Source organism: Hypanus sabinus, chromosome 10, assembly GCF_030144855.1.
Source record: "Hypanus sabinus isolate sHypSab1 chromosome 10, sHypSab1.hap1, whole genome shotgun sequence".
NCBI classification, from domain to species: domain Eukaryota; kingdom Metazoa; phylum Chordata; class Chondrichthyes; order Myliobatiformes; family Dasyatidae; genus Hypanus; species Hypanus sabinus.
This window is the reverse complement of record NC_082715.1, coordinates 131921354-131948936: the sequence shown is the minus strand read 5'-3', so window position 1 is coordinate 131948936 and position 27583 is coordinate 131921354. Positions and strand designations below refer to the sequence as shown.

Genomic DNA, 27583 nt, shown 5'->3' with positions numbered 1-27583 from the left:
AGAAATAAAATACGTATTGAAATTGATCCTATATTAGCTACTCTTTATTTGGTTCTTTTTGAACTCTTTCCCCAAGTAGAGAGAATGAATGTAAGTGTGGTATTTCCACTGATTGTCAGACTTATTGTTCTTTCAAATCACAGGAGTGATGGAAAGATGCCAAATGAACAAGGTGTAGGGAACATCACTTATTTCCTTACTGAAAGCTGGGTATTGAAGTACAAGAAAGAAAGTAAAGTTAAAGCTTGCTTGATCTTTTGAGAACTTTTGACATTAAGATATTTACAATTTTTTTTTGGAAAAGAGGATTCAGCATTCCCTATATGATGGCGCTGATGACTGGGATGGAATTACATTGAATATCTTCTGCAATGACAACCTCAAATTTATCATCAACGAAGGTGACTCATTCAAGGAGCCATTTGCTTGAAAAATGGAGAATGACCAGACATAATGAAATATGCCCCTAAGCCAGCTTCTTCAATCATATTCAAAAGGAAGAAGATACGTTGCTAACTTTCACAGCCCGCAGAGGTTGGTTTGATAGATTTAAACAGTGCAGTAGCCTCCACAGCATGCGTATCAGTCGTGAAGCAGCTAGTGTAGCCAGCAAGAGCCGTAGTAACAAAGAGCTTTGAGAATCGGCAGAGCAATACATCCCGCATGAACCTGAGGGCACGGTGGAGAAGAGCAAACACCAACAAGAAACCTCACCACAAAATTCCTTGGCACGAGCATCACCACAGTCACACAAATCATGGAATGACCCTGACTGAGAGCAAAGCAATAAGGAAAAGAGAGGGGTTTTCGACATGATTTCCTGCTACTGAGAACTGTTTCATGAGAAAAGGCGGCCAAATCTCTACGCCTACTTGAAGAAGCCAAAGTTGGAGGAGCCTGGTCCCTTCTCTACCCACATCCCTCCATTGTTGTGTGATGTGTTGCTGATCCTTTGATGCAGGCTTAGCCCTATTTATGTGTTTGTTGCTCTACGAATTACTGTGTGTATATATAAAATAATGTGTATATGTCATATATCCCAGGTTTGATTTTTTAAAAGTCTGGCACACATGTCCATTTACGTAATGTTACAATGACTCTGCATGGTGCTGATTGACATGGTACTCCACCTCAGAGGGAGTCATCCTCTGCGTTAAGTGGGGTCTGAGTATAGTTGTATTAGACAAGTATGATGCGTATATAGTTGAGGTGCATTCTCGATTGAGTTGGAGTTTATAGCTAAGCGGGGAGGAGTGTATTTAGTATTTGAGCAATCTTGTTTGTTTAAATTCTTTGCGAGTTAAATGTATAAATACGGGAATTGCATGCATCATTACACTACCACGTGAAATGTGCACGCCTCGCTTAAAGTAAACACGAAGTTGGATGCACATTTCAGATTCCTGTGTCTTCCGTTGGATTAGTTTATTGTTTTGAAATTACAAAAGATGACAATTTGCTTTAAGTTCTAATTCAATATTTGGGTTTATTTATCACGAGTACATCGAAACATACAGTGAAATACATCATTTACGTTCACAACTAACACACCTCTGGGTGGGGACAGCCTGCAAGTGTCATCACACGTTCCTTGTGCCAACATAGCAGGCCCACAATGCTTGGCAGAACACAGTAAGCAACAAAAATAACAATAGCAAAGCAAGCCCCATTTCTTTCTTCCTCCCGCCCATGCACATACACACTCCTTTAACCCCAGGACAGGCTTCTGGCCTCCACTTTCTGGCAAACTCAGGACATTGGCCTTCAACTTCCCCATTATGTTCACAGAGATTCGCAGTTCCAGACAGCGGGACACTACTTTCAGCATTCTGACCCGACCCTCAGGCCACGATCCTTGGCAATGATCTCAGGACATGCCGGTCACTGAGCATTAGGCAACAAACTTGGGGTGCTCCAATGATGGGATCCCGAACTTTGGTTTCACTGTTTCATGAACCAAAGAGGTCATCAAAATGTGTTCCTCCTGCCCGCACAGTACTTTGACTCAGTACCCTGCCAACATCTTGCTGACCTGGGGGAGCCCTCATCTATTCCCTGTCAGCACGACATTCGACCACAGATGTTTTATATTCATGTTGCTGGCCTTCAAATGTGGAACAGACACATAGATGCCAACCTAACCTATAATTCCCCTGTATCTCTGTCCCTAATCAGTAAACCCTAACTGCCCCCCCCCGCCCCGTCCCCAAAGTTATCATTACAAATCTCGAAAAAAACAGTTTAAAAAAAAAACAACCAAAATCTGAACCACGACTCAATGGTGGTCGGAGCTCGCCCCCTTCTTGGGAAGGAATTGCCACGCTACAGTGACATCACTTGAACCATTGCAGTGCTGATGGTAAATATTCAGAGACCACAACCTTGCAAGAATGAAAAATTGGTGGGACATGCCAGTGGCAGAGTGACTGAGCAGATGGAAAAATTACTTGCTGTCTCGTTCATTATATTGCAGGTCAGGTGAGATCCATCTTGGAGCTCTTCCTTTGCTGTGATTCTTAATGCAGGAAGAATTATGTTTAATGGAGAAGCGGGAGAGCTGTAAGTGCACTATAGAGCAGTTAGCATCTGACAGATAAACTCCACTTAATGTACTGGCTGCAAACTGCTGCTTACCTTACATTTCATAGCAAGTGTTCCATCATCTAAATTTTCCAGTTCCCTTTTAGCTTTGTAACCTTTACACATTAGGTTTTCTCTCCTTATCTCTAAGTGAAGAAAATATAAGAAATTTCAATTATTGAAGTACCTTTTTAAAAAAAAAGGCAAAAATGATGGTGTATAGGCCAGCAGGACATTTAAAAACAAAAGGTGAAGTAAGTGTGTGTGTGTGTGTGTGTGTGTGTGTGTGTGTGTGTGTGTGTTTGTTTGTTTGTTTGTTTCCAGCACCTGCAGAATCTGTTGTGTGTGTCTCTTACTATCTTTCCTTTCGGTTAGTCCTGACGAAGGGTCTTGGCCCAAAATGTCAACAGCGCTTCTCCCTTGTGTTTAGAATTGAGTGTTACACTGCTATTGTGCTAGTGCAGTTGTCCGAATCGTCTCATGTCCAAGTGTAAAAGATGGGAATTTGGTATAAATTGTGGAGTTCCATACAAGAGCAGGCTAGATGCGGTTTATATTACACTGCTGTAACCCTTTTGCAGATTCCTGGTGTGTTGTTTGCCTCCCTGTGTTTATTCAATTCATTTCTGAAATGCACACAGAAACTGTTTGGTATAATTACCAGTCCTATAAGTATGTAGTTTTGTTTTATTTTCTTTCTTCCAATAAACCCTTGTTTTATTGTGATCAAACCTGCAGCTGAAATGTAGCCTACGTCATCAGTACATGTCGAGGACAATCACACTGACAGCTGCCAGGCTGGAATCATTTTTACCAGTGTGTCAGAGAATGATGCAAAACATTCGTGGAAATATTTTTCCTTTCCTTGATTCACTGTTTGTGCTTTCTTGACAGTTAAGGAAGCAGCAAAATACACAACATAGTGTGTAATTTATTTAGTATTATTTCATTCCAAAAGCAACACAATGAATTATTGGAGCATCTCACTGTAGTGTATCACCTATTATCCAATGAGTTATGTTCAGAGGTGGGGTGGCTGTGGGACTTGTGTTCAGCCATAATGAGTGGTAATTACAGCTTAAACCCAGACAACTGCTGGTGGCTGCCTTTGAGAAATAATGCCTCAGGAACACTTTTACAAGATGTTAGAGTGGAAGTAAGTCGCATCGGGCTGTCACATCTTCCCACGCACCAAGGGCTGTCAATGTTTTGTCACAGATCGTATGTGCTTTCTGGCTAACTCTGTATTCCACAGAGTTTCTGCCGCTCTCTGATGTAATTATGGGTTTCTCGAAAGAGTGATCATGATAAATTTATGAATGTTTCAGTTAACATCATAAAATAATGTTAGGTAGCAACCATTTAAGTGAATTGTTTTATACGAGCATATTTTTTTAAATTCATACTTCGTGGGAAATACTGACAGGGCCACTGTTTAATGCCCATTTCTCATTATTGAAATGAGAGTTGCAATCCTTTGAATGTACGTGCACAGAGTATAAAAATAAAATAGCACGGAGGGAGCTAGTTTTTCCTGTGGAGTTTGGAAGGTGAAACAATGACTTGATGGATATTTGTAAAAAGGGAAGCTACAAGGAATATGGTAGCTTCATTAATGGGTAGATCTGGATCTAGAACCTCTAATTTTATGGGCCACTGGCAAAATAGAGGGTAGATATAATCTTTCTAATTATAAGGGAAACCATACAACTCTGAAACTAGTAAGAGAAAAATTAGTTTGGCATGTTTGAGCAAAAGAGCTATTCAAAGAACTGTTTGTCATATGGAGGCAAAGGGGTTGCACCTCCAATAGTGCATCAGGCCTAAGAGTATAGAGCAGGGGTTCCTGACCTTTTTTATGCCATGGACCTCTACCATTAACCGAGGGGTCCGTGGACCCCTGGTATGGAGGGAAGATTGCCAGTATATCGAAAGGAATTGGAACGGCAAGACAGAGGCTGATGGGTGATAGGTGGGACATGATAAGGGAGGGTTGATGAGTAGATGGAACCATGTCTGGGTGGTGATGAGCCTAGGGAGGTGAACAAGGGGTGAAAAATCTCACGTGGGTTGGCAGAAGTGTAAGGCAACTCGGGAAGTGTGGATTTCCTGAAATAGGAATACCCAAGCAAAATACGAGTGTCTTTTCAGTTTGCATTCAGCCACACTCTGGCACTGGAGAAGATGATGGCAGATAGGTCATTTGCAGAAATGGCTTACAACCAGAAGCTCAAGATGGCCATCTTAGACAGTGCAGGTACTCTGCAAAATATTTGCCTTGTCTGTGCTTGGTCTCACTAATTCATAGGAGGCCACATCAAGCACATTGCATTAAGTAGACAAGGGGAGGAGATGCCTCAACTGGAAGAGCTGATCAGTCACTAAATGGTAGGGAGAGAGAAGGTGTCAGGACAAGTATTGCACTTCTTAAAATTTCAGTGAAATGTACTTGGGAAAGGATGAGTGGACCATGTAGTCCTGGAGAAAGTTGCCTCTGTGAAAAGCAGGAACCAGGGTGGGGATTGGTGGTGGGATCCTGTTGGAAGGGCAGAAATGGAAAGGGATGAAATGGAAGGCGAAGAGACGAGTGGGGTTGAAGATAAGGTGGGGTGGTTGAGAACAGATGAACATATGGGAAACTGAGGAATGTACGTAAGGGTTTCATTAAGTGCAGTAGAGGGGAGGACCATAAGACACGAGAGCAGATTTAGGCTATTCGCCCCATTGAGTCTGCTCCACCATTTGATCATGGCTGATTTATATTCCCTCTCAACCCCATTCTCCTGCCTACACCCTGTAAACACCGAGACCCATTCTAATCAAGAACCTATCACCTCTGTTTTTTATATACCCAGTGACTTGGTCTCCATAGCCTTTTTCTCATATACTCAACAGTCCTACCAGTGAAGTCAAATGTGCCGTATATCCCGTTTACTATCTTATGCACGTGCATCGTCACTTTCAGTGAATTGTGGACCTGGACTCCCAAGATCCTTCTGTTCCTCAATGCTATAAAAGGGTATACCAGTAAATGTATACTTTCTTCTTTTATTTGACCTCCCAAAGGTCAAACGGAACACTTCATGCTTCGATGGGTAAAACTCCATCTTATATTTCTTTGCTCATATCTTTATCTGCAGTGTATCCCGTTGGATTCTTTCACAGCCCTTTACACAGTCCACAACTCCACTAATGTCGGTGTCATCTGTAAACTTGTGAATCCACCCAACTGCAAGATAGCTCTAACTTTTTCACCTAGATTCCTCGCACCTTTGTCTTCTGAATCAACCTACTATGAGGGACCTTACCAAATGACCGTACTTTAGTTGTGTTGATGATGTCCACTGCCTCACCCTCATCAAACTCCTTTGCCACCTCCTGAAGAAATTCAATCGTTTGTAAGGGATGGCCTGCCCTGCAAAAAGCCATTCTGACTGTCTCTAAGCAGGCTATACCATTCAATCCTATCCCTCAATATCCTCTCCAATAACTTCCCTACCACCACAATGAGGATCACTGGCCTGGATTAACCCTATTTCCTTTCTTGAGCAAAGGCACAATATTTGCTACTCTCCAGTCCTCTGGGCCCTTGCCTGTTGGTAGTAAGTGCACAAAGATCTTTGTCAAAGTCCCTTCAATCTCCTTACTACTTTCAGTATTTTGAGATACTGTCTCTGTCCTCAAGCCTGGGGACTTGTCCACTTAAATGCTTTTCAGAAGACCCAGCATTCCTCCTCCATGTCAAAATGTCCCAGCACATCAACTTGCCCTGCTCTGCCTCCATCATCCTCCAAATCCTCCTCCTTGGTGACTACTGACGCTAAGTGCTCATTTAGTACTTCAGACACTTGCTCTGACTGTAAGTACAAATTCCCCCCTTTCTCTTCATCTTCAAAGTTCAAGGTAGATTTATTATCGAAATACATATGTCACCATATCCAACCCTGTGATTCATTTTCTTGCAGACCTACTCAATAAATCCGATAACCATTATAGAATCAGTGAAAGGCAGTACCAAAAGAGCAGACAACCAGTGTGTAAAAGACGACAAACTGTGCAAATGCAAAAAGAAAACAAATAAATAATAAATAAATAAGCAGTAAATACCGAGAACATGAGATGAGTCTAGGACGTGAGTCCATTGGTTGTAGGAAAGTTTCAATGATGGGTCAAGTAAAGTTGAGGTAGGTTATCCCCTCTGGTTCAAGAGCTTGATGGTAATAACTGTTTCTGAATCTGGTGATATGAGTCCTGAGGTTCCTGTACCTTCTAATGGCAGCAGCACAAAGAAAGCATGACCTGGGTGGTGGTGGGTTCCCTGATGGTGTACGCCACTTTCCTGTGAAAATGCTGCGTGTGTATATGAGTTCAATGGTGGGAAGGGCTTTACCCTTAATGGAGTGGGCCATATCCACCCTTGCATGCCACAGTCATGAGGAGACACCAGATTGCTTGGAGGGAGAGAGCTTAAATGATGCGAGCAGATCTAAGGGCTTCTCACAGGTGTATTGGAGCAAAAGGATAGCAAGGGACAAAATTGGTCCTCTGGAAGGCCAGAACGGTTATCTACGTGTGGAGCCGAATGAGATGGGGGAGCCCATCGATGGATTTATGGCGTCTGTGGTTGTTCAGGAGATGGACACAGAGTCCACAAATGTAATGCAACGTAGCAGTGAGGTCATGGACCCTATACAGATTACAGAAGAGGAGGTGCTTGCTGCCTTGAGGCAAATTAGGGTGGATGTATCTCCAATGTGTCCCTTGGACTCCGGGGGAGGTTAGTGCAGAAATTGCAGGGGCTTTGGCAGCGATGTTTAAAACATCCTTAGCCACAGGGTGAGATTCCAGGTTGGAGGATAGCTAAGGTTGTTCCATTGTTTTAAGAAAGGCTCTAACAATAAGTCAGGAAGGAACCGTCTGGTGAGCCTGACATCATTGGTGGGAAAGATATTGGAAGTTATTCTGAGGTGCTCGATAAGTAAGTATTTGGATAGACAGGGAATAATTAGGGATAGTCAAAATGGCTTTGTGTGTGGTAAGTCACGTCTAACCAGTTTTAAGTTTTTTGTGGAAGTTTCCAGAAAAGTTGATGAAGGCATGGCAGTAGTTGCTGTGTACATGGACATTAGCAAAGCTTTTGACAAAGTTCTGCAAGGGAGATTGGTCAAGAAGGTTCAGTCACTTGATATTGAAGATGAGTTAGTAAATTGGGTTAGATGTTGGCTTTGTGGGAGAAGCCAGAGAGTGATTGGCAGTTCAATGGGACTAGGCAGATTAATTGTTCGGCATGGACTAGATGGGCCAAAGTGCCTGTCTGTGTTGTAGTGTTCTCTGATTCTAAAGACAATACAACCTTCCCAAGTTCTTTTGACAAAGGAAGCTGCTCAGTTTATTAGGATTATGCTTAGTCGCAGAGTAATCCCATTCCCCTCCGTTATATTTTGCTGTGCAATATCTCCCCAGAATCTAATCAAACTCCTCTCCCCACCCCCACCCCCACCAAAAACATTTCTACACTCTAGGGGCAATTCACTGTAGCCAAATAACCTACCAATATGCACATCTTGCGGATGTGGGAGAAGACCGACAGAGCACTTGGGATAATCTGTGGCATCACAGGGAGACCATACATCCTCAACACAGAAAGCACCCAGTGTCTGCTTTGAACCCAGGCCACTGGAGCTGTGATGTAGCAGCTCTACCGGCTATACCGCTGATGCCCGAGTTAGTATGTCAGCCTCAATCTTCTACTTTAGTACTGTGTGTCTAATGTTTTGTGCTTAAGCATGTATATCATTGTGAGTATAAAATGCCTTAAGAACAGTAGCAGTTCTCAAGGACAGCTCACCATCATCTTCTCATGGGCTCAGTCCAAATTGCTTCAATATATTTAGAAGAAAATGTGAGTCGTGAACATGGATTTTTTGATTCAGCAGTGAAAGAGTGGACTTCTATCATTTTGCATTTCCAGAATTGTCGTTTAAAAAAAAACAAGTCTTTTTCTGCATTTGGAATGGGGTTTTAAATTCTTCAATATTGGGACAATGTAGAGAAACTTGGTTAATGAGGTATTCTGTTTGTTTAGTATCCCCAAACTTCATGAATAAAGAAACCTAGCCACAGAATTGGAAAAATATCAAGGTTACTGGAATTTAGGAAAACCTATTTTTAACCTCCACAGTCAAAATGGCAATTTCTTTTATTTTTAATAGCAGGCTAGTGGTCTATTCACTGGTGAGGGAATATGCTTTGTTATACAGTGCTTCTACTATGACACAATCTTAACTATAACCACCTGGGTAAGGCAAATGAAATACTGTTAAGCAGATATTTTACTAAAAGAAGGAATTGTTTTTCTGAGCAAGTGATATTACATATGTTGGGTATTGCCATTCCTTACATGATTGCACTTCATTCACAAGCTTTCTTGATGGTTTTCTCATCTTACAGTAGTTGAAAAAAATGATATGGGAACAATTACATTTGTTAATCAAATATTTTAATGGGAAGTAGTACAATACAAATGCAGTGAAAATGCTTTTAGTTAATCGCTAGTTCCTCTGAGCATATTCTCAGTTTCTAGAGCTAGCAAATTACTTTTCTCAGTTTCATTTAGTCCTGTCCCTTTTTTTTGTTTATATGCAAGTATTAATCTTCCTTGTTCGCTTGTCAGTGTGTAGGATTCCTTGAATGGGTTTGGTTCTGTGAGTTTGTTTTAAGTGTGATTGATTGGGTGCATATTTATGTGTAACTACTTGTGTATGAATGTGGTTGCCTGTGTTAAGGTAACCCTGCTAGCTTCCACTCAAAAACCAAGGTCACCCCGACTTAAGTCAGGGTACTGTCGCACATTGATTCTACTTGATCTGTGCACGTTTGGAGGTTGTACTCTGTCATCATTCACCTCTTCATTGAGAAGTATGAATTGGACTTGCATTAAATATCAACCAAACAAATATCCTCTACCAAACTGCGCTCCCCTCTCCGAGCCCAAATAAAAACAGTGCCTCCCGACTATATAGGTATGTAAGAAGACAGTGGAATACATCAGCCTCTTCCCGTGTCTCAACAAAGATGGATAATTATGACCTTCATCTTCTTCAGTTCTCTAATAGTGCTTCTTACTGATGAGACAACTGGTTAGAGATCAAGAAGTTAGTCTGTGCTGTCTTTACGACAGTTATTTAGTTTATAATATTTCCGCTTAGTAATTCATTCGATAGTATTTTCTAGTTAGAATTAGAAGTGTTTAAAGTATATTCATTGCATGTAAAATATATCGGCATGCGATGACGTCACATCCGGTTTCGCCGCGTCTTGTGGGAAAACACCGGTTTGAAATTAGCGCGAGGGTGGGGGCTCACCACGAGGCAGACCCGAGCAGAAGTTGTTTTGCAGGCATGAGAAATCACAGTGAGAGCAACGCAGTAAGTTAATAGATAATCGATATATTGAACTAAGATGTTTATGCCGATCCTGTTAGAAGTAACGACGGTAGATAATGTTTATGCTTTTGTTAGTTAAAGATAGTTTGCATGGAAGTGTATTTAAAGTAGTCAATGGAGCAGGTAAACTCTCCCTGTATACTGCACCTTAGTGTAATGTAGTTATAGTCACCTTTGCAAGTATTTACACTTGAAATGTGATATTAAGGAAGGAACAAATACTGTATCAATCTTGTATTGTTTTATCAACAGTTTTCACCATATGTTAATGTGAAGAGTGAACAGTAAATGGTTAATCTTACTGTGATCTGGTTCTTATTAACTGTGGTTTATCTCGACGTTAAATTCGGCGTTTGTCACACGCGAAGGAGAACGTTACATAGTCAAAAGCCCATTAAGTGCCAGCCATGATCCCTTCCTTCAAAGATATGCAGTCCTGTCCATCAAGAGCAAGTTTCTCTAAGCAAAGACTGGAAAGATTCGACCAATACTGTCTCTGCAAAATCTTTCCAGGTCCAATGGCAGGGAAAAAAATGGTCAATTATCAGCCTCCTTTCCCAGACCAATATCTTAGCATTGGGGCCCTAATTATACTTGGCTCCAGAAGGGACACCATGTCAGTCACATGCCTAATTCTGGATTTCCAAGGCAGACAATACTCCAACTTCCATCTTTCATGAGTAAGTATTTAAGAGGAAAAAATTTGAGGATGTTTTCAAAGCCATCTTGATAAACTGCCACATCTTCACTGACCCTGGCCTGTTGGAGGATGATTTTTGGGTGAAGATGATGTTAATAACAACGATAGTAATAAGTTCAAGTTCCTTCATTTGGTGCACTTTGACTGCCAGGATAAACAAGAGAAGGAGCGTTCCACCTCTGAAACTAATCACCTGCCCCAACCCCTCAAGCACCTCATACAGTTGCACCCCATTGGTCTCATCAATCACCTTGGAACACACAGAAGAAAACACTGACCAAGGAAAAGGTTTTGTGGCCAAGTGCTCGTGTGCTGGTATATTTTCTGCCCATATGTATGTGTTGTTCTGTTTCAGTCTCGTTAATTGCTTTTTTATGAAATGTAGATCTTTTTCAAATAGAGAGAGCACATTAGGATGTTAGTTTATTGTCGATGCAAGTCTAGCAAAATGCAAGTTCGATTTGTCAATCAGCACAATGCTGAAATTTTCCTGCTATTTGACGATTTAGTGCATTTACACTCAATAGTGGGGTTGCAGTTAGATGAATGTGATATTCAGGAAAGGAATTGAAGTAATGCTGTATTTTAGAGGCAAGGTTACCAACAAAAAAGTGCACGTGATTCTGATCAGCTACCAAGGTTTCAATGCATCTTCAGCAAGGAAGTTTCTTGGAGATTTAGAATTACAGTGTGTGTTTATCAGGCTGATCCTGTACAGTATTGGTTTGGACATTAGAAGAGACACTATTTCTGTGACGTGTATTGTTTAAGATGTTACCCAGTCTTCACGAGCAGCAGGTCAGAAACTGGAGAATTTGTTATGAGTGCACTGCCCTGTGCAGAGAAAAGGTTGTCAGCTCGTGAAACCCGGTCCGTTCTGATCTTTAAAGCCAGTGTTATAGTGGAGTACTGACAGCTGTAATCATAGTTTGGCAGACGATGCATTCACAGTCAGTGGTGGCAGGGTTCAGAGCATCCAGAGTGATTGGGATTGGCATTTCTACATCAAATGAGCATCTCTTGGCCCTTCAGATAGAAATGCAAACAGTGTTCTCCCAGTGGAGCTCCCAAACTCCAGAGTCTGAATAGTGAAGAGCTACAGGCCTATCCCTGTTTCTTAATATGTGACATGCTCTGCTATGGTCTGTAAGTGGGGGACATTAACCCTTCGTTTTTTTACTCCCCACCCCTTCATGTTATAAGCTCCTGTTCCATTGTATGTACATTTACAGTATATATATATACACACACACACACATATATATATACATACATACATATATATGTATAGTATGTATATATATTTGAATTCTCTACCCCACAAGGTAGCAGTCTTCCACAATGTTGGACAGATGCCATTTTTCTTTAGACACCTGGGAACATTGCATCCTGGAACATGTGAGAAGAAGTCCTTAAAAAAGGTGGTAAGAAAACAGCGAGGCTGATGCCTCTGCCCAACTTTTGGTGGAGTGCTCACTTGGGTTCTTAAAGCAGGTCTGTAATTTTGGGGTACTGTTTTACAGTCCTCCTGTTGAATTGGAAGTCAGTCGTCTTGTTTTTATTCTGCATTACTGTGCTATATAGAATAGCAAAGTCTTAATGCCAGAAGCCAAGAAGGTTGTTTTATAGAGTTGATAAAGGAAGATAGAGTGTCTGATAGGTGACATGAAAGACTGAAGTGACAATTGGTCTTTCATTGAAGCACAGCATTTATGCGATCTATGATTAATGGGCTGAAGGTCTTTGTGATGCATGCTATAGATGCCCAGCTCCCCTTTTTCATAGGATAGATGTTGGGCAATCCAAGTGTTCCACCATGAAGAGATGGGACAGTTAATTAACACTTAAATGCAGTGCATTTGGGAGTTGGATTCTAAATTGCTTTCTATTTGTCAGTTTTTCAGTTGATGGGAAAGTTTATCTGAGAACGTGAAGAGAGATCTCAGCTCCCTTTTCAGCTGGAGTGCTTGTGCTTAGTCCCTTTAAAAGCCTACAGCCAGCCCAGTTTCCAGTCAGGGACCAGACCCCCTCCTCACCCTGGGTCTCTCTTCTTCTCTAATTCTTCTGATGTAAGATGACCACCTAGTTGTGAATTATGCTTCTCAACGTTAGCACTTCTGTCCCTCAACCAGGCTGTTGTTTTCTTGACCTACTTGCAAGTGAGAAAGGGAACTGCAAATTGTTCATGATGTCCTACTGTGCTCTGCATTCCTCCAGTCTTAAGCAATTTTCACCTTCACTCCTTGTAAATCCCAGGGTCCATTTCTCTGCTCTAAAATACCTTTAATTTAGTTGGAGTGATAGGGACCTGTTATTCCTCAAAGTTGGGTTTAATTTTCATGCAGATTGTTTAGATTGGAATAAGAATGTAGACCAGGAATATGAGCACAGAATGAACTAACCCTCCAGCAAGACTAAAAGTCAAGCGTAGTCAGTTTCTTAAATAGCAGAGCAAATGTGGAATTTTGTCTAAGCAGAAATATTTCTTGTTAGGTTATGAACTTTCGGTTCAAAGGGTGGCTTGATCTTGTGGTGCTGCCAGAGATTCCATTAGTATATCCTGAACTGCCAGGCATGTCTCACATCCCTGCTATTCACAATAACTGCTGCCTTTTACCCATCTTACATAGACTTCCCCATGTTCTTTCCACCCCTCTTGCTGCCTTCACTGCAAACTTCTTCTTTCCCAGTCCTGACAAATGATCTTCAATCTGAGACAGTTGTTTCTCTTTCCATAAGTACTACCTTGATCTGCTAACATTTTCTAGAACCTTTTGTATTTTGTTACATCCTTGTCATCGGTTCTCTCCATTCTCCCATCCACTACCCGAGTAGAGTTTAACTATCGTGCCTAGGATTTTTCACGGGTCAAGGACTGATGCTTTGCAGTCTATGAGGAATAAGAGTGAGGAGGAGGCTGGGAGGAAGTAGTGCCAAGATAATCATGCCATTAGGTTGGAAGGAAGGAGTACCTCAATCATCGTCGAGTCGTATCATGCAGAAATGAGCCATTTGGTTGTTCATGCTGAACATGGAGTACAGTTTATATTAATCCCACTAGCCAGTACTTGGTTCAGAACCTGCCATGACTAAGCAATTCAAATGCTTGTCCAAGTGCATTTTAAATGTCAGTTTACACAAGGGGAAAACATTTACCCGACGCCAATTGTAACATCAGGACCAGTCTTCTTTCTTCAGACGAATGTGCAGGTACTTTCAAAGTCTAACAACAATCAGTGGAGGCCAATTTCTTAATTTCATAAGTGATGTCCCCCAAAAGGTGCCATTTCCTACATTTAATTTGTCTATGATAATGGTTTTTTTTTGTAATCCTAGCTTATGTGCACAAGAGTCTCAAAGTCATTATCATCATCTTCTGCCCGTTACACCACTGGCATTTAGGGCAGCTATGAAGATTCTCCATCTTTGTCCTTGGCCACCTTCTCTATAGTGCCCCAGAGGTGTGGCTCAGGGATCTTATTTCTGCTTCTAATTTGTGTTCGGCACCAAGTTGTGTTTGATTTCTCACTCTTCCTCCACCCTTGAAAGGTCCAATGAAGTGCTGATTTGATGATTGAATTGGCCTCTCTTTTCATTACGTGTCTTTGGAGAAATTTCTTGACCTGGTACTTCACTTCAAGTTCCTCAAAAGTAAATAGCCTTTGGTTTATTTAATAAGAGACTATAACGATTCACTAACCTGCCTTGCAACAGAGAAAAACCATATTGCAGTAAGTCTTCATTCAATTAAACTTTACCATCGGATAGTTTGTCAGTTCATTGGAAGTGCGGTGTTAAGCTTCATCCTACGAGAATATTGCATACAAAGACAATGTGATAATTAATTTTCCCCACACTGTAGATTTGAAAAATCTATGTACAGCCAGTGAGGGCATTCTCTTTTATTCTTTAAAGTAAAAGCTTGTGGATGTCAGTTCATTGAGCATATTTTGGAATTGTGCTCATCCATCCCCACTGGAATATCTTTGGAAAATTGAAGTGGGGTGGACATTCGATCCAAGTAGCATGCACCCAAAAGCTGTCCTGCTCGTGGCAAAATTCTTTCCCAACTTTTCTGTCTGAATGTGTGCCATGTGCTTCTACTGGTTGCACTCAACTTGATTCGCCTATAAAATACCAGAGGTGCTATTTCTCATGTTCTTAATCTTGTTTTGTCTTGCAGATGACGAAATGATAAACGTGCAGATAGTCTGTGCCTGGTGCCAGAAGCTGGGAATTAAGCGTTATTCCCTGAGCATGGGGAGTGAGGTTAAAAGTTTCTGCAGTGAGAAGTGCTTTGCAGCTTGCAGGCGGGCTTATTTCAAACGCAATAAGGTAAGAGACCTTAAGTCTGAGCAGGTTGATTCCAGCGACAGCACCCATTCGCGTCATGCGGTTTTTATGTTCACCAATGCAAACCTGATTTTAATGGAGCCAGGAAATACATCCGTCATGACCACAATTTATCCTTTGAGGGCTGCAGCTGTAATTCTACAATTGAACTCTCACATATATTATTTTAGGTTCTGCTTTTGCTGTTTTTTACTCCTCCCCCAACTGTTCCTACCCTGCGTTAATGACGCTTGCCCACAAAGTCAACTCCTCTTTCAGTCTTGATGTAAATACATATGGAAAGGCTAATGTCTTTCAGTCATCCTCCTCTCCACTCTCAATATTAACACTTCCCAGTCGATACAACTTGGATCCAGCAGAGAGAGAGAGAAATCTGTGGTGGTAATGAGTTGTGGGATCTTAACATAATGTCCTTCCATTTAATCATGCACTTCCTAGAGTAGCTGAATGAGGAAGCTGTTCAAAACTTCAGATCAAGCCATGTTGTTTGGTTCTACTATCATATCCTTATTCAGCATCAGAATTTGGCAACTAATGTTATTAACATCTATGACAAGTAACTTGCAGGCATTTGGTTTTCTTAAAGCTGTAAAGGATACTCTGTGCTGAAATAAGTTATAAATTTGTGAATGCACACTTTAGGGTATAATGAGCACCAGAGCATTGATTTTAATCTTGTCATCATTCCCAACTATCTTGCTTATTGAGCAAGAAATTATTGTTCAAGGAATGAATCTGTCTTTCATGGTTCCTTGATAAGCGTTGAAGGAAATACTGACGCCTTCCTCGAAAGAATCGGCCTTGTATAAAGAGAGAAGTGAACTCTATGATTACTTTGATTTGCTGTGGAGGTGTCAGTTTGAATTTGTTTTGATTTCTTGTAGCTTGTGTAAACAACCTGTAGATGTAATGTTAATGGAATAGTGAAGTAATAATGAATATAAATGAGAGATTCTTGAATTAGTCCTTGCTGCTAATTATTTGGGAGACGTCATGGTCATCATCTGGTCTCTGTTGAATCAAGGAGCTCAGATACTGTCAGAACAAAATCATCAAATCAAGGTTTTGTCTTCTAAACGTCAAGTTGTTCTGGTCTTGAACTACTTTTGATTAAACTTTTAAGTTGCAGGTGTTGAATGAGATGAGAGTGCAGCTTCAGGTTGATTGTGGTTACGGATTTTGTTCAAGTACTCAGTTACTCTTGTCAGTGCCTTTAATGGAGGTGTGAGGTGTGCGCCCTTCGGGCTTCCCTATGTTGATATCTGATCACTGAATGGGAAATTCATTCTATTATTTCCTTTTAAATTACGACACAACATGATCACATGAATGTCTATTTTCTTCAGTACATGCTGCTTGTATCTTGGTTTTATAATGGTTTGTACATTGTTTCAAAGAACGTAAGAGTCACAAATGAGAAACCATTGAGGCTGCCTGTTTTCATTTCCGCATGTGAATATTTTTCTTGGGGTAGATTGACACTGTTGATGAATGGGAGACGTTAGTGAAGTAATGCTTCCAATGATTGCTGTCGGCAGTGTAACAGTTCTGTCCGGTAGCTTGCTCTTGATAATTTATCATATCACATTGTGCAATCTGGCTATGAAAATTATTGTGCATTTAGACAATTTTGAAGTAAAATCGGTTTATTCTCCTGAAATGCCACCTCTCTTGAGCTAGATATTTCAGTGATAATATTGCAAGTTATGTTTGCCCTCAGTATAAAACTGGATAGGGTTGTGAAGAGGATGCAAAGAGAATCCAAGGTAACTTGGGCTGAGAGAGTGAGAAAATAATGGCGCAGGTATTGTATGGATAGACTTTAACACAAAAAGCAGAAGTGTCCTTAAAATGTAATAGATTGGCAAATGATGTACAAAGAGATCTCTGTGTTCCTGTACTCCAGTCACTGTATATATGAAAAAATTCAGGACTGTAGATAAGTAAGTTGTGAGAAATTTCCCAGACCCCCCCCCCACCCCCCCACCAAAGCAGAGCTATGTAAAATCAGGGAGCGCAGAAGAAGGTTGAGGCCTGGAGCAGGTCAGCCGTGCTTGCTTGGAACATCAGAGCAGGTTTTTATTTTATTTATAAATGCATTCTGGCCCAACGAGGGCACTGCCCAGCCCCCCTACTTAACCCTAGCTAACCACAGGACCAATTAACCTACTAACTGGTGCATCTTTGGAACGTGAGAAGAAACTGCAGCACCCGGAGGACACCCACTTGCTCGCGGGAAGGATGTACCAAAGTGTCAGAATTGAACTCTGAACTCCAAAGCCCCGGCCTGTGATAGCGTCGCACTAACCATTGCGCTGCCGTGGCGACCCGCGAGGCCTGTTTCTGCTAATTTAATGTCCTTGCGCACAAGGCCTGAGTTGGAAGGCACGGTGAATAACCTGACACATTTCTTTCCAGCACTGTGAAATGCTGAAGTCTGTTTTAAACTGGCTGATGATATTTGCATTTTAACAGAGGAGCATGCCACCTGGTCCAGGCTGTACAGCAAAAGCTGCAAGTCTGTTTTCCCGGCAGCTATCCGCATCACTTTTGATTTCTGAATGGCATGCATTCCAAACACTGCTGCTGGTTGTTTTTAGAGCAGTGAAGGAAGGGTAAGGGCAACGAGGTTGCAGTATTTTGTTCTTTCGTCGAGTTGGAGCAGGAACAATGAGCTTCATGGAGTCCTTCAGTGCTGTAGAGTTCTCAGCTCAGCTGAAGGTTGGATCAAAAATATCATTTTTCAGTTTTTTTTCACTGGGCTGACATTCAAAGCACACTGAGCAGATGTCCAGAAGCAACCATTTGCATCCACTCCCATCTGCAGCTGTCTCAAAATGAGATAAAATGCCCACAAGATACCCTAATGTCATGCCTTGTAAAAGGAAGTTCAGCAGCGATCTGCAGATGATCTAAAGTTTAAACAAAAGATGCAGGAAACACTGCTGGCCAAGCAGAATCTGTGGACCAATGTTCTCAGCAGGACTGGCAAAGAGAAATTAGTGTCGTCTATCCTGTAGGGCATTAGCACAGCTCCACTATAAGCAGCACAACACTGTCAGAAAAGTATAATCTGCTTCTGGAATTGACGTTAGCCGATTTGGTCTCACCCTATCAGGAACATTCCCTTTATTCTTCCTTTCCTTTTCCCACTTTGTCTGCAACCGAAAACCAGTCAACTTTCTACCTTTACCAGATTTGACAAAAGCAAAAGACTGTTTCATTTTCCACCAATGTTGCCTGGCCTACTGAGTGTTAATAGCATTCTCGGTTTTAATTGCAATGAGTGCAAACTGAAAATGTGAGATGTACAGATTTTGAAGTTTGTCAACCAGCAGAATACCTTTTCAAATGTAATGTAAGAAGTTGCTGTGGCTTTTACTGAGATACAGCATGGAATGAGCCCTTTCAGCCACACCGCCCAGCAACCCTCAATTTAACCCTATCCTAATCACAGGACAATGACCAATTAATTAGCCTTCCTACTGGAACATCATTGGACTGTGGGAGGAAACCATAGCACCCGGAGGAAACCAACGAGGTCGCAGGGAGAATGTACAAACTCCTTACAGACCGCAGCAGGAATTGAACCTGGGTCACTGGTACTGTAAAGCATTGTGCTAATCACTACGCTATCATGCCGCCCCATTGAAGTATGCACACAACAAATTCCCGTGAACACTAATATAATAACACCAGATAACTCTCTCCCTTCTGATTGAGAGAGGCTGTCCCCTTGAAATATTTTGCATCTGTCTTGGAAATCTTTGAAAATCTCATGAAAGACGATACATGTGTATCATCCGTGCCCCCAGTTTACCCCTGTTCGCCTAAGGTGAACCACCGTCGCCCCACCAATAGTGCGATGCTTCGGTGTAAATACGATGTAATGCCCCCCCAGTACACACTCGCCACACAAATATCAGACAATACACCAAAGGCAAGTAAATAATTGCAACTTCATAGTTATTTCTTAGTGATGGGTTAGTAGAAACAGATAACCTAAAGGTGCCAAATCAGTAAGTTTATCAGTTTGTGCACATAATATTTCAATACATTGGAGCTCACGCCTCCAGTTCCATCCACAACGATCTTCCGAGCCTTCAGCCACCGTCCAAACCGCCGACTTCCAGTATCCGCTGCCCTGGAACCGCTGTCCGCTCCTCACACGCCCGTCCTCCTCGCTCACTTCCTGATAAAGACCGCAAACTCCTGCTCAGCTCACACATACAAGATAGCATAACAGTTCTCCATTGGTTAGTTCCCCCTCCCCCCCCCCCCTATCTGCAGTCACAACCCGAACATTCCAGACACAGAAACCCATTACAGCATGAAATAACATTACAGAGAAGCTATTTTGTTAGCCTGAACAGTTAACACCACAGTTAATGGTACTGAGAGCCCTACACGTGCAAGTGTGAAGAGTGCAGTACTCCCTAAGTACAGTGATAGAGCATTGCCCATACAATTGGGCTGAAGTGTTTGGAGCTGGCTTTGTTCCAAAAACCTTTGGCTTGCTGTACTTGTAGAAGTTTGGATGTTAAAAGCTAACTTCTCTGGCACATTTGAGCGACACAGTTGGCATGAATGAGCAGGGCCAAATGACCTGATTCTGTGCTCTATGAAAGGTTCAAAGGTTCATTTATCATCAAACTCCCAAACCCCCCCCCCGCACTAAAAGAACGGCTTCCCAATCATCAACCCCTAAACCCCCTCCTCTACACAAAGCACAACAAGAATATCGACCCCCCCCCAAGCAACCCCTCCCTCACACAAAGAAAACTAACAGAACACATCAAGAGCATCTACCCCCAAGCAACCCCTCCCCTCGCATAACAAAACGGAAGGGAGTAGGCGAAAAAGCACAGACTATAAAAACCATAAGTGTGAAAAAATCCGCAGTACATAAACAGTCGTCCAATCCATAAACGCAGAGCCACAAAATGTCCTCTGACGTTCATTAAAAGAGAGGGACACCACGCGAGGCAGAGGCCTACCCACTTGCCACTGTGAGCCACACAGCGATAGGCTGCTCACAGACAAGCCAGGCAGTCAGCACTGGCCTCTCGCTTGCCTTCCGCATTTGCTTCGATGTCTTAATATTCCTCGACACTTTAATCGGCGAAATGGAATTGAACATCTGCTTGTGTCCCACCTGTAAGTTTCTTAGCTTCAAGGCTGTCGGAGTACGCACTCACTTCCCAGAATCTTCTCCAAGACAGCAAAGCGCTTGGTTGTTCAGTCGATTTCCAAACTGTAAAGCACAGGATCTAATGGTCCCAGAAACACATTATAGATGAAAAGCGAACGTAAGAGAAGAAAAATAGACATTTTTGTGTGTTACTGAAAAATGTCAACCAATGCAGTATTGTACGCTAGCACCATCTTGACATTGAGTGTGGAAGGTATTCAATTTCTGGTCAATTGCTGCAAGAGGTGGGGGGTGGGGGAAATAGAAGAAAGGCAAGATTTAACTGGGTACATTGGCCAAATAATACATGATTAATTGCAACTTTACAATATCTGATTCCACACTTGCTTTTTGCTTCCTCAGCGCCTTTCAATGCAGGTACAAGTGAAACAGGTAGCTTATCTATAACACTGAACCAATAGTTTTTGCAAACGCTGCCGAAGAGCCATCGTGACATGTTGTGGGCAGTTTCCAAAACTTCTAAATATATTTATTTTGAATTACCCTTACTGCAATCTGCAGCCTGTAATTTTCCTTTAAGTAACATACTTTTGAACCATCTTAGTGAACTAGTAACATCATAATCTTCTGGTGGACTTAACTCTCAGGCATGCTTTAAGCGTACAAAGGTAAATCGGCACGGCGGAAAGAGGGAGGAGTGGACGACTCCAAGCCAAGCATGAAACTTCCTCTGCCCAGCATCTTGTTAGCAATTGTACAGTTTGCTGGAGAACAAGACTGAGGACTATTCTATTTACTGTTCCATGATCCTGACTGCAGTAGGCATACTGTCAAAAGCTGACGTTAAGCAGGCTCTCTCTCCATGTGTTGAATGCTGCCATCAGAAAACAAGAAGCAGCCTTCAGCAGCTCCTTTTGTGTATTGTCGGAAACTACAATCAGGCTTGCTCGAAGAAATCTTTGCCCAATTACCAACAGCGTATTACTTGCCGCACCAGTGGTCCCAACATACTCGACCGTGGTTATACTACAATTGGGAATGCCTACCATTCCATGCCTAGACTACATTTTGGGAAATCTGATCATCTGACTGTCCTCCTACCAGCTTGCAGGCAGAGGCTAAAGAACAAGGCTCCAGAGATGAGGACAACAAAGAGGTAGTCGTGGAAGGTAGAGGAGCAGCTATGGGATTGTTTCAAGTCAGTGGACTGAGCCATGTTCAAGTACTCATCAGGGGATTGGAACAAATGCACCATGGTTGTCACAGACTTCATAAAAACGGTCATAGACAAGTGGGTCCCCACAAAGTCATTTTGCCAGCCAGAAGCCCTGATCTGCTGAGGCGCAGTTGAGTGGCATTCAGGCCTGGTGACCAAATTAAATACAAGAGTCCAGGTACAATCTCACATGCAAAGTGACAGTTCTGGACCAAACTTGAATTGCTGAAGGATGCTCGACAACTGTGGCAGGGCTTGAATAATATCACATCCTACAAAGTGAAAATAAGTGACCTAAATGACAACAAGGCTTTGCTCCCAGATGAGCTCAATGCCCTCTATACCCATTTTAGCCATCAAAACGTGGAGGCACTTTCACTAACTCCCACAGCCCTAGAGGCCGATGTGAAAGTATCCTTCATGAGGGTGAATCCAAGGAAAGCATTTGGCTCAGATGGCGTACTTGGCCGAGAACTAAAGACCTGTGCTGATCAACTGGCTGGCGTGTTCACTGATATCCTTAACCTCTCACTTTGGCAGTCTGAGGTATCCATCTTTTCAATGTGCTTCAGTTGTACTAGTGCCCAGCCATAATGTGGTAAGCTGCATCAATAACTATCGTTCAGTAGCACTTACATCCACTGTGATGAAGTGCTTTTGAGAGACTGGTGATGAAACACATCAACTCCTGCCTGAGAAGCATCTTGGATCCATTTCAGTTTGTCTACTGTCACAGAAGGTCAACAGCAAATGCCATTTCATTGGCTTTTCACTCAACTCTTGAACATCTGGGCAGTGAAGATGCACACATCAAGATGCTCTTCATTGATTACAGCTTGGTGTTCAATACTATTATCCACTCAAAACTAATCGATAAGCTCCAAGAAACGTTGCCATAGAAAAGCAGCATCCATTATCAAAGATCCTCACCACCCAGGCATTTCCTTCTGCTGCCATCAGGCAGAAGGTACAAATGCCTAGGACTTGCACCACCAGGTTCAAGAACAGCTACTACCCTTCAACCATCAGGCTCTTGAAACAGAGGGGATAATTTCCCTTATCTTCACTCACTGAACCGATACCACAACTTATGGACTCTCACTGAAGGATTCTTCATCTTTTGTTCGCAATATTTATTGCTTATTATATTATTATTTTCTCTTTTGTATTTACAGTTTGTTTTTTTTACATATTAGTTGCATGTCATGTTGGGGACAATCTTTCATTGATTTTATTGTATTTCTGTGAATGCCCGTGAGTAAATTAATTCCAGAGTTATATATGGTGACAAATATATACATTTGATTCAGGACAGGCATCTTGGTGATAGCGAGGGAAAGTAGTAGGATATCTTAAAATGATGAATGAAAGCACCTGATTTGTTTTCACTACATGTTGTAACTCTCAATCTTAGTTAAGTGGATAATAATCAAAACATTTTCCATCGAGCTTGGTGTAAGCAACAACACTGAGTGTGGTTATGCCATTTTAGCAAACAAAGACTGGAATCACATTACTGAGAATGCCAGAGCCATTGAATTTGTGTTGACTGACATGACTTTTGTGGTCAATTTATTTAATGCTGGTATCAGCAGAGCTAAAAGAAAAATCGGATTAAGTGGTTTTAAATCCCCTGATATTGTTTAGGATAGGTTGTTGTTAAAGGAAAATAAGCTTGTCTCCATTGTGTTACGATTCCTCAAATTACCATTTTGAAGGTAACTTTGAGGAGTGGGTGTGATTGGGTGCCGTTGCTGGCTTGACCACAGATGTTCAAATACTTGAGTTGCAAGTGAAACCTCCAAGCTACCTTTAACACAATTGCTTATTATCATCCAGTAAATGGTTACTGTAAAAAGTAACAACAGAGGCCAATTAACTAATGAACTTACTCTCACACACCCTGTGTTATTGACAAATTTCCCCTCTGGACTGAAATACATTGCCATATCACTTACGCTAATCAGTGGTTTTGAAGGAACAGCGCAAATGCTTTCCGACACCCAGCCTGCTAATGGCTCAGAATTTGTGGTCAGTCCTTAAGCAATTGTTCTTACCTTCCCAAAACTGGCTGTTGACCAATGTTAATTCAAGGTGTGGTTAAGGATGGGGGACAATGAGATGGATGAAGGGGGTAATACAGCATGAAGCAGGGTGGGCAGCCAGTCATTTCACCGCATTCACATAAATGACAAATCAGAAAAGTCAAGATTTTAATTAATGTCTTAAGTATTGTGCACTGCTGAATAATGATTGAACTGTACACATTATTAAGACAGAACTGCAATATCACAAGTATTCAAGGTGCGCACTCAGCGATTCAGGAACAGTTTCTTCTCCTCTGCCGTCCGATTCCTAAATGGACATTGAATCTTTGGACACTACCTAACTTTTTTTTAATATACAGTATTTCTGTTTTGCATGTTTTTTAAATCTATTCAATATATGTAATTGATTTACTTGTTTTTATTATTATTTTATTATTTTTTTCCTCTGTTAGATTATGTATTGCATTGAACTGCTGCTGCTAAGTTAACAAATTTCACATCACATCACATCAGATAATAATTCTGATTCTGATAATTTATTCCTCATGCAGAAACTACAGCCCTTACATTTTTATCTTTAAAAAGTTTGCTGTGTAACAGTTTGCCATGTGATTTTAAACCCCACCCAGCCCTCATGTAAAATATAAAATTTTTCCAGTATGATTAATTTGCAAATTCACAACAATTAATATGAATCTCCCTTGGCTGTGCTGGCCTCATTAACAGCAGCTTGGGCATCTCCATTGCAAAACCAGAACTACCTTGAAATTGCTCTTTGTTTCATTGTGTAACACAGCGATCATGATGGGACTACACCCAGAGGCCACTTTATTAGACTGTGGGACCATAAGACGTAGGTGCAGAATCAGGCCTTTTGGCCCATCAAGTCAGCTCTGCTATTCCATCCCGACTGATTTAGTAAGCCTCTGAATCCCATTCTTTTGCCTTTCCATATCTTTGATGCCCTGGCTAATCAAGAACCTATCAATCTCCATTTTAAATATACTCAATGACTTGGCCTCCGCAGCTGTCTGTGGCAATGAATTCCACACATTCACTACCCTCTGACTGAAGAAATTCCTCCTCATCTCTGTTCTAAAGGGACATCCATCTATTCTGAGGCTGTGCCTTCTGGTTCAAGACTTACCCACAATAGGAAATATCCTCTCCACACTCACTCTATCTAGGCTTTTCAATGTTTGATAGCTTTCAATGAGAACCCTCCTCATTCTTCTGAATCCCAGTGAGTTCAGGCCGAGAGGCATCAAATGCCCCTTATATCTTAATCCTTAAGGCCATATGACATAGGAGCAGAATTAGGTTATTTGGCCCATCGAACCTGCTCCACCATTCCATCATGGCTGCTTTGTTATCTCTCTCAACCCCATTCTCCTGCCTTTTCCCAGTAACCTTTGACAGCCTGATTAATCAAGAAACTATCAACCTCTGCCTTAAACAGATCCAATGATTTGGCCTGCACAGCCGTCTGTGGCAATGAATTCCACAGATTCACCATCTTTGATGGACCAATTCTGCTGCTACATCTTGTGGTCTCCAGCTAAAGATATCTTTCCACATCCCTGTTTTAAATGGAGGTCCCTCTATTCTGCGGTTATGCCTCTTAGCCTTGGACCCCCTGACTATGGGAAACATCCTCTCCACATCCACTTTATCTAGCCCTTTCAATTTTCGATGTGTTTCAATTAGATTTCCCCCTTTCCTGCCTCCCCCCCACATTCTTCTAAACTCCAATGAGTATAGGGTCAAAGTCATCAAGTGCTTCTGATAGGTTAATTTTTCATTACTGGGATCATACGCGAGATCCTCCTCTGAACCTTCTCCAATGCCAGGATAGGGGGCCTAAAACCACTCACGATACTCCAGGGGTGGTCTGACCAAGGTCTTATGAAGCCTTAGTATTACACCCTTCCTGTTGTATTCTTGACCATCGTATTCTTGTCCTCGCGGAATGAATGTTGACATGGCATTTGCCTTCCTTATGTAATACCCTGGTTTGAGATCATATTTTATTTCAATGGCACTGCTGGTAATTTTGTTTTTGCATATTTTCTCAATGCAATTAGTGTTCCTTTAATTACATTATGCAATCAAGTATTTTAGTTTTTCTGTTTAGAATTAAAATTCAGTTGGTTAAGTTAGGATTGTTGAATTAGCCAGTAGGATTTGTCTTGTTAGCATTTTTTCCCCGAGAGTGCGAGAAAAGAACGGGGAAGCCATTTTGTTTTTTGCTAGAGAGAGCATTGGATCAAAGAAGGAGAAAGCAGGGAAATGGAAACAGACTATGAACTCAGCAAAAGAACATTGTGAAATGCTTCCAGAACTCGTTTGGAAGGATAGATATCGCTGTCAGAAATTCCTCATGCAGATTACGGTCTCCCAGAAAATGTGCGGATTGCTTTTTGTTACTCAGTTAACACATGATCTTGGAGAAAGTCTGACGCCTTGTCCTTGGATGTTGCTTGGATATTTATTTGCTTTGCTTTTCAGGCCCAATTGTTTGGTACCATGAGTAAACAAAGTGAAGCAACTGGATTGACGAGGCAACAACGAGCTCCAGTGATTTCAATAGGCCATGAGATTGATTGTGTACCTGACTGTACATGTATACAAAAACAATATGTATACAATCTTAGTGTCTGGGCTATATCCTCCCACATTTCCCTTCCTTATTGCTTCTACATAGCGACGGAGACATAACATAAAGATTTTTACTCCCTCACATTGTATGATAGATGTAAGAAATAAAATTCTAATTCAGTGATTACATGCACATTATGGACTAATATCTTGTATATATATGATGGGCCCTTTTATTTTGCATATATAGTATTATTGCTTTAGTTAAAGTTTAAAATAGTTTGTCAATACAATTTCAATTTAAATTTGTACTGGTATGAGTTAAATTATTGCTTCCTGGTGAACAGCAAGTCTGCATGGCTGTGTCAGTATTCATACACTTAACAGTCTACTTTCCTATAAAGGGACTTCAAGCTGTTAGGTTTGCATTTACCCAAATTATATTTACCCTTGAAGTGTTTATTTATTGGAAATGGCCTTCTCATCTCATATTCTACGTGCATTGTAGAACTATGTTGCTATTGGCTTGTATTCACAGTAATAACTAACTCAGTATGAGGCTACAGTGAGAGGGTTACACTTACCACCGACTCAACCTACAAGTTAACCTTTTGGGATCATGCACGAGGACTCCCTTTACACCTCTGACCTTTTAAATTTTCTCCCCATTTAGAAAACAGCCCATCCCTGTATTCCTTTGCCCAAAGTGCATGACTGTACACATCCCTACACTGTGCTCCGTCTGCCACTTCTTTGCCCGTTCTCCTAATCTGTCCAAGTCCTTCTGTAGACACTGCTTCTGGATCACTTCCTGTCCCTCCGTCTATCTTTGTATCATCTGTAAGCTTGGCCACAAAGCCGTCAATTCCTTCGTCCAAATCAGTGACACATGATATGAAAAGAAGCAGTCTAACACCGACCCTTGTAGCACACCACCAGTCACTGGCAGTCAACCAGAAAAGGCTCCTTCTTGCCTCCTGCCAGTCAGCCGATCTTCTATCCATGCTAGTATCTTTCCTATTAAGGTAGCTTCATGTATGGCACTTTGACAAAGGCCTTCAGAGAATCCAAATAAGCAACATCCACTGACTCTCCTTTGTCTACCCCCCTGTTATTTCCTCAAGTAATTCCAGCAAATTTGACAGGCAAAATTTCGGCTTAAGAAAACCATGTTGACTCTAGCTTATTTTGTCGTGTGTCTCCAAGTGCCCCAAAACCTCATCCTTAATAATAGACTCCAACAGCTTTCTTCATTGAAGCCAGGCTAAGTGGTGTATAATTTTGTTTCTTCTGCCTCCCTCTCTTCTTAAAGAGTGGAGTGACATTTGCAATCTCTCAGACTTCTGGAACCATTCCAGAACCTAGTGATTCTTGAAAGATCATTAATACCCCCACAATCTCTCTAGCCACCTCCTTCAGACTCCTAGGGTATAGTTCATCTGGTCCGGGTGACTTATTAGCCTTCGGACTTTTCAGCTTCCCACCCACCTT

At 41.6% G+C, this 27583-nt stretch overlaps 1 protein-coding gene across 6 annotated transcripts in view; it reads left to right on the top strand.

Annotated features, from left to right (window-relative positions):
• sobpa (sine oculis binding protein homolog (Drosophila) a) overlaps positions 1 to 27583 on the top strand; it is a 310007-nt gene that overhangs the window by 154732 nt on the left and 127692 nt on the right. For all 6 annotated transcript variants that reach the window (XM_059983000.1, XM_059982996.1, XM_059982997.1 and 3 more), the window contains one exon: positions 14909 to 15060. In XM_059983000.1, the coding sequence (XP_059838983.1) occupies positions 14909 to 15060 (152 nt within the window). The remainder of the gene's footprint in view (positions 1 to 14908; positions 15061 to 27583) is intronic.